Here is a 6,687-nt window from a genome sequence, read left to right as displayed (position 1 = left end):
GGAAAGACTCTCTCAGCTCCCGGCAAAATCATTAGTTTCCTTACACTGCAAAGCCTGGCTGGAAACGAGGAGCTGTCCTTGCGTCACAATGAGAAACTATTTGCCCTGTTTGTGCAGAGAGCAGCTGGGGCATACTGGAGGGGCCTAGCCTGCCTGTGACATCAATAGGCCTAAATATATCCAGTGCAAGGGAACTGTGCCCTGGAGAGTTCTTTGAAATTCTGATAAAAATAGTGGCAGATGAATAGGCTGTGCAAGGCCTCAGCTGAGACCCAGCACGCAGGTGAGGCAGGCGGTTTCTGCAGCATGTAACTTGCAGTGGTGTTAGCTCGTGCCCCAGGACAGCTGTCGGGAGCAGTTAATTAGTTGGGATGGCAAGTTAGTTCCTGCCACAATCATTAAGCATTGCTCAGGGCTTTTCTACCCCATCTGTGTCTGGGAGGCAGTGTGCTTTGCAAGACAGAGCACAGCAGCAGAGTTGGGCAGACAAGGTACTCAGCCTGCCTTTGCTGTCCAGCTCTGAGATGCCCACACCTGGGTTCTGAGAGCCTGTGTTTAGGGGAGCTTGGTAAAATGTATCATAGGGTTAAGTGGGCATTTGGACTTCTCCTAATTAAATCTCTGCTGGGGAGGAGGGTTTTTCCTCCAGCATCCCTCAGTTACTTTGGAAGTTCCCCTAGTTGTGAGTGACAAGTTTGCTGGGAATGTATCAGTGGTTGTTGTATGAGATCTAGTATGTAATCCATATCCTCTTGCTGCATTTCCTGTGGATCAGGAGAGAGGGCTGCAGCCTTGTAAATGATTATTGTAATGGAGGTGTTCCTTGGTAGTGCATGCTGCTTTCCTACCAGATCTTGGCAATTCTCCTGCAGTGGGATTTACACATTGAGCAGAATTAGGGAAGGTGCCAGGCACTGACTAACAAATGTTATCTGTCTTGGGTCATGTAAAAATAACTGGCTAATATTTACTGGGAAGAGTCGATCTGTACGCTGGGGAATTTCTGTGAGGGTCTAGCTACAGCTTGAAGCTGTTGCAAAACTAAAGCAGAGCTACCTGGAGCTGCCCCAGCTTGTGCTCACAGCTCTGCAGCAAGGGTGACCTGCTTTCCTGGGTCCCCTGCTATTTCTCCTGTAGACACTCAGCTCGTCCTTGTGCTCCAAACCCTGGTTTCCAGGAATTGTCAGTTTAAGCCTCTATACTTATTCCTGTCATTAATCAGCACAGCTGTTTGCAGGCACTGTCCCTAGGACACCTCTTGCCGTGGCAGGCTCAAGGGCAGTTAACTGGAAAGATGGAGCTCTGTGTTCAAGTGGCAGGAGATTTGGATGAAGTGGTCTGGGCTGGCGTCTACAGGAAACAGGGCTGTGTTAGAACAGTATGCTGTTGCAGGTCTTGGGTGGTCCCCCCTAGCACATTGGCATGCAGGCAGTTTTCAGAGGGTGACCCACAAGATGCCTGCTTTAAGCTGTTGCTGTTGGGCCATTCCTTTCGGGAGCACTAGCTGCTTAGACCTGCTGGTCTACTTAATGCTAGCACATGCATAAAACTGCCACTCCAAGTTGTAGCAGTGGGCCTTTTGGAGATTGCTCAGGACAGTGGCTAATGTGGCTGTTGTAACCTTTTTTAGCTCTGCATTTGGTGTACAGTGGTTGCTCTTTTGGGTGAAGCCACTTTGAATGGGTCTGTCAGGGCCATGCTAGTTTTTCTAAAGCTTCTCTGTGTGTTATCTTTGTGCCTGTATCAAGTTAGGTTACTTTACCAAATTTAAACCATTCAAAACCAGCCCACAAAGATCATGGTAATGAGGGATGCTACTCTCTCTGAGTCTAGCAGTGACTTGGCTCTGAATGTGGCTGGGCTGGTGGTTTAAAGAGTGAGAGATTTAATCCAGTGCATAACTACCTGTCACAGCCTCTTTCTAAGACCATTCTTATAAGGTGTTTTTTTGAGTTTTCATTTACAAAAACTGTCTTTTTTGGCCTATACTACACTAAGTTAGCACTTCTTCAAGAGGCAGGTATTTCTGTGGGTGATATCTTTTCTTGGACAGCTGCACGATTGGGAAAGACTTAGGCTTTTGAATGTGAAAGCATTCTTCACATTTGCATTCAAAAGCTTGTCTAAGTCTATATCAACCATGCATTTTGTTCATTAAAAGATATCGCCCATAAAAAATCTTTGCCTCTCGCGTAACTCCTGGACCATCAGGGCTACAACATCATTTCAATACTTCTCCAAATGTTCTGCTTGATATTGGAGGCAGCTGCAGTCTGTGTGTCATTTCCCTCCCCAAATATATAGCTGACAAGCAGCATCTCACATATTTCCATTGCTAATGCCAGGTCCAATGCCACCTCCACTCCCCACCACTGAGCGGCGTGGATTCAACATCAGCAGCGGTTCCAAGCAGTGGGCAAACTCTGCCCGGTATTCGGTATTTATCTGAATAGGGCAAAAAGAGAACAGATTAGCATGTCTGGTGGCCAGGCTTTCCCATCGGTGAATATTCTGCTGCTCAGCTGCCAGCCAGTGTGCTCACCCCTGGGGCAAAGACACCAACGTAGTGCAGGAGGCTGTGCTCTGAGAACTAGCTGACAGGATTCACAGCATCAGCTAGAGCTGACTGCAAGGCAAAGTTATGAGGGAAGTCCTTTTCGCTTCACTTGGTGGGGTGGTAAAATACTCTTCATGCAGGCAAGGATGAAATGCCCATTAGAACAGGATGGAACTATCCCACTGGAGGGCTTTTAGTTTTTTGTTTTATAAATGAAGACAGCTCTTTGGGTGCTAGGCGTTTTGTGCAAGATTAGTGAGTAGGTGGCAGCATGGAGCTGGGGAGGTGAGGAAGTAAGAGCAGAGGGTGTGACATTGCTGTCTTGGAGGTGTACAGGTAAGCTGAAGACCGGTACAGGGCAGGCCAGGAATGGGTGCCAGTACGACTAGGGAAAGGCTGTGTCCAGGACCAAAGCCCTGGAAATTTCTGCAGCTGTGCACTGTGGGCTGGGAGGAAAGGACTGACCTTGCTCGTCTGGGTGGGTCTCAGGCGGTGTGGGAGCTTCACTATTTTCTGCAGCCTCTCCATCAGTTGCTGAAATGAGCCAGTAAAACACAGGGGATCTTGCATTACAGTTGATGGCTTGGCTTAGCTCGGCCTGTTGGCCAAAGCCAGATGCACTCCACAATCCTGGGAGCTGGCACCTTCCTGTGTGCATTTTTGAGCACATGCATCTTTACATGGTCAACAGAGAATTACTTTTTGATCCAATTTGCAGAACTTCAGGGGGCAGTGAGGGTCCTGGCGCCTTGGTGCAGGGTTGGCTGCATGCATCTGTGTGGCTGTCTTCCTGCCTGGAAGCCCGGCAGGGAAAATGCTGGCTTCTTACTCAGGTGAGGTCACCCCATCCCAGCATTTATCCTCCCCACCCCTGCTGACACCAAGGTGCAGAGGAGACCAAAAAACTCCCAGAGCATGCCAGGCTGAGCCAGGAGCTTTCTCACTTCAGGGAAAGTGCTCAGCTGCCATTTGTGAAAAGTGCTGGTTGCTCTTTCCTCAGAGCAGCTTACCCAGCCCTCATTCCCTGGTGAGATGTCTGGCTCTGGGCCTGTTCTGGCACAAGCAGACAGGCTGTTCTCCAAATGTACTTACATATCCCAAATCCAGGAATTCAGCTTTGTTTGCAGAGCTCAGAAAAGCAGAGCAGGTGACCAGATGGACCTGGGCATGATAAGAGGTAGCAGTATTACTTTAGTCATCTGCTGTGACATGCCCAGCCTCCAGACCTGGAAAGAGGTTTCTCTCACTCATGGGGCACCTTATTGCAGGTGAAAACAATCAGTGCTGGACCAGCAGAGGTCACAGCAGCAAGGGTGGTAATATGGCCCAAAAAGACCAGGTGGAAAATCCCTACCACCTATGGGAAAAAAACCCAAGCTGTATAGGCAACAGAGCCACCCCGTTTCTGGGAATGGGATTGCACAGTTTCAGCCATAGGCCTGGACAAATCCAGGGAGGTGCAGACTATCTGTTGCTTTCACTGATACCCATGGGTACAGTTCTGCATTGCTGGAGTCATCAGGAGTACAGCACAGCTTGGCAGGAGTTGCAGTTGCTCAGCACCCCTCGGGTTTTGGCTTGGTTTCCCTTGGTTTCCCCACTGCTTGTTTGCTGAGAAAATGGTTGCTGGGAGTGGAGAGATCTGTGAAGACATGGCCTTGCCAATTGCTGGCAAGCACCCTTGCTCCCCAGGCTCCCAGTATAGGGCCAGGGAAGGGCTCATAGTCATGCTGATCTAGCGCTCCTAGAGACATATCGCAAAGGAGTAGGCAAAGGCTGCTGTGGCTCCAAGACCAGGCAGCCAGCTCTCCTGTCAGAAGGCTGGTTAGTGGCATGGTGCATCAAGGCTTCTCAGGAAGATTTCCCGGGCACATGCTAGCTCTTACCTGCAGGGTGGGGAGCAAGGAGGCCAGATGGGAGAGCTGCTCCTTGAATGCCTTTTCCTTTTCTTCATGTTGACTGCAAGTGAGACAAAAAACGACCTTTAATTTAACCTTAGCCCTGGGCTTGGGCTGCTTAAAGAAGGTGCCAGCCTAGAGCCCAGCCTGGAGCTTGGCTTTGCAGAAAGGGGCAGGTGGGCATCTTGCTGTGCTCCAAGCACTCTCCCTGCAGGTCTCTGGCCCCCTGAATGCTCAAAGGTTGGTGGTAAAAAAATATTCACTAAAAAGTGGGAGATATGACTGTTGCCTGCATTATCAGGCAAGTAAAGGAAGCCCCTGCAGGAGCTTCCAGTGTGACCCCAGGGCCTCTCTTTGGAGGGGAACAAAAGAACGCATCTGCTGGGAGTTGGGCTTCAGGACAGTGGGGCTAGATGGAGGGGCCCGCACTGTGGTGAAGGAGAGGTACTCATTGATTGAGTTGAGTTGAGCTGGTGATCTAAATGCTGACACTAGAGGGCACCTTGTCCTCTGAGCAGGATGCTAAGACCCATCAAGTCCAGCTTCCAGCTACCCATAAAATCCTGGGTTTGCAGTCAGGAACATGGCAGCAGGCACTAACAGCTGGCTGCTTGGATGTCTGAGGTGAGCAACAAAGCTTGTAACAACACCATGTGTGGGATTAACACCATGGACCTGATTCTGCTCCTGTTTTGGGTGCCTGTGGATGGAAAGGGGCAGAGTTGGTTGCAAACTTAAACGTGCAAATGCTTTTTGAAGAATGGCTAACAATTGGCTGCCTTCCCACACATGTCAGCACAGGCTTCAGCCCCTTTGTGTGAGCACAGCAGAGAGTAGAGAATGATCATCAGCTGTATTACAGTTGATACGAACCCAAGCAGCAGCACCCCCAAGGAAAACCTCTAACTCCATTTCTGGAAGGTGGGTAGGGCTGCTGATTTCTGTTTAGCGCAGATGTTCTTGCTACAAATGTACCTCCCCCCTGGTTGCAGACTCTTGTATAGTCAGGAATGTGGTGCTTTTAGAGAAGCCATTTGTAGATCCCCTACAGAGCCAGGCGCTGCCCCCAGCCCTTTCCATGTTCCATGCTGACAGAAACCAAACACCAGTGCAACAGGCTGTAGTTGTCCAGCCTGCCCTTACCTCTGAGCAACTTTCAGAAGCATCTTTCTTCTTTCAGCTAGTTTTTCCTGCCAAAAGGAAAGATGGTCAAACAGTCCCTTCACTGGAGGCTCCAGGTTACTGTCACCTGCTAACAGCAAAGACCCCCTGGGTCAGGAGTGTGTGGGGCTTTCCCACACTTACTCTTCCCTGTGAAACGAGCATCTGCCAGGGAAGGAGGCTGCTGCCAGTCAGTAACCCCACTGATGTCACAGCTGCCTCGTGGGAGGAAAAGCCAGTTCTGCTCCAGGGCTAAATCAGTAATCTGCTCCATGTGTCAACTGATTTGGTGAGGATCCTTTTAGCATGATTTGTTGGGGATAGGGGTGGGGAGGTGGCGTTGCTGCTCATGCCCTGTGAGGCTGTGTAGCTGCCCATCACCCTCTGCCTGCTGAGGCAGCTGAACAGTAGAGGTTCAACCAGGAGCCACTTCCAACCCCTCAATACCTGCATGTTGCTGAAGAGTGAATTGATGGAAGTCTCCTCCTCATTGGCACTGTTGCGGACTTCCTCGATCATGGCTTTGAGGAGAACGATGGCCTCTCGTGTGGATGTCTGGAGCTCTTTCACAGCCTAGGAACGAAGTATGGTACGGACACTGTGGCGATAGTTAGAGGCTGGGCCGTGGACAGGGCCAGCGCCCAGCAAAGTCTGCTTGCCTGTTAATAGGCAATGACTGTTATTTAAACCAGCAATATTGATGCAGTACTGATGCTGACAGTAGCAGCCTCCCCTGGACAGAGCAGCCCCAGATCCCAGGTACGTCCCACAGCTCCGACCCACCATCACTGCTTGGTCCAGCTTCTCACAGCCTTGCATGTATGCAGTCTCAATGTCAATGCAGTGGGCTCGACTCTCTCTGAAATACACAAGTGCAGAGACCTGGAAATCAGGCTCCTGGGCAGCAATGCTGCCTGACCTTCCTCACCCACCTCAGCCTGACCTAACAGGCTTGGCTTCAGGTTAGTTTGTTGCACCCACCCCATTTTGCATGCATTTCTCTGCCACCTTCTTGCCTGCCCCCCCCCCCCCCCCCCCCCCCGGCCCCGCTCCCCCCTCTACACTCTCGCA

General features: G+C 50.5%; 1 protein-coding gene and 1 long non-coding RNA gene across 5 annotated transcripts in view; one reads left to right on the top strand and one right to left on the bottom strand.

Moving 5' to 3' along the window:
- RNF207 (ring finger protein 207) overlaps positions 1 to 6,687 on the bottom strand; it is a 36,165-nt gene that overhangs the window by 10,196 nt on the left and 19,282 nt on the right. For 3 of the 4 annotated variants that reach the window (XM_025206372.1, XM_025206371.1, XM_006025562.3), the window contains 7 exons: positions 6,400 to 6,475; positions 6,064 to 6,189; positions 5,599 to 5,645; positions 4,444 to 4,516; positions 3,650 to 3,718; positions 3,023 to 3,091; positions 2,324 to 2,445 (listed from right to left, as the gene is read on the bottom strand). In XM_025206372.1, the coding sequence (XP_025062157.1) occupies positions 2,324 to 2,445; positions 3,023 to 3,091; positions 3,650 to 3,718; positions 4,444 to 4,516; positions 5,599 to 5,645; positions 6,064 to 6,189; positions 6,400 to 6,475 (582 nt within the window). The remainder of the gene's footprint in view (positions 1 to 2,323; positions 2,446 to 3,022; positions 3,092 to 3,649; positions 3,719 to 4,443; positions 4,517 to 5,598; positions 5,646 to 6,063; positions 6,190 to 6,399; positions 6,476 to 6,687) is intronic. The other variant, XM_025206370.1, reaches the window with a different exon arrangement.
- LOC112550581 overlaps positions 2,958 to 6,687 on the top strand; it is an 18,683-nt gene continuing 14,953 nt past the window's right edge. Inside the window, exon 1 of the long non-coding RNA XR_003094506.1 lies at positions 2,958 to 3,390. This is a non-coding gene — a long non-coding RNA (uncharacterized LOC112550581). The remainder of the gene's footprint in view (positions 3,391 to 6,687) is intronic.

This window comes from Alligator sinensis, unplaced genomic scaffold (genome assembly GCF_000455745.1).
Source record: "Alligator sinensis unplaced genomic scaffold, ASM45574v1 scaffold322_1, whole genome shotgun sequence".
Lineage (NCBI taxonomy): Eukaryota > Metazoa > Chordata > Crocodylia > Alligatoridae > Alligator > Alligator sinensis.
This window is presented reverse-complemented; position numbering and strand designations above follow the sequence as displayed.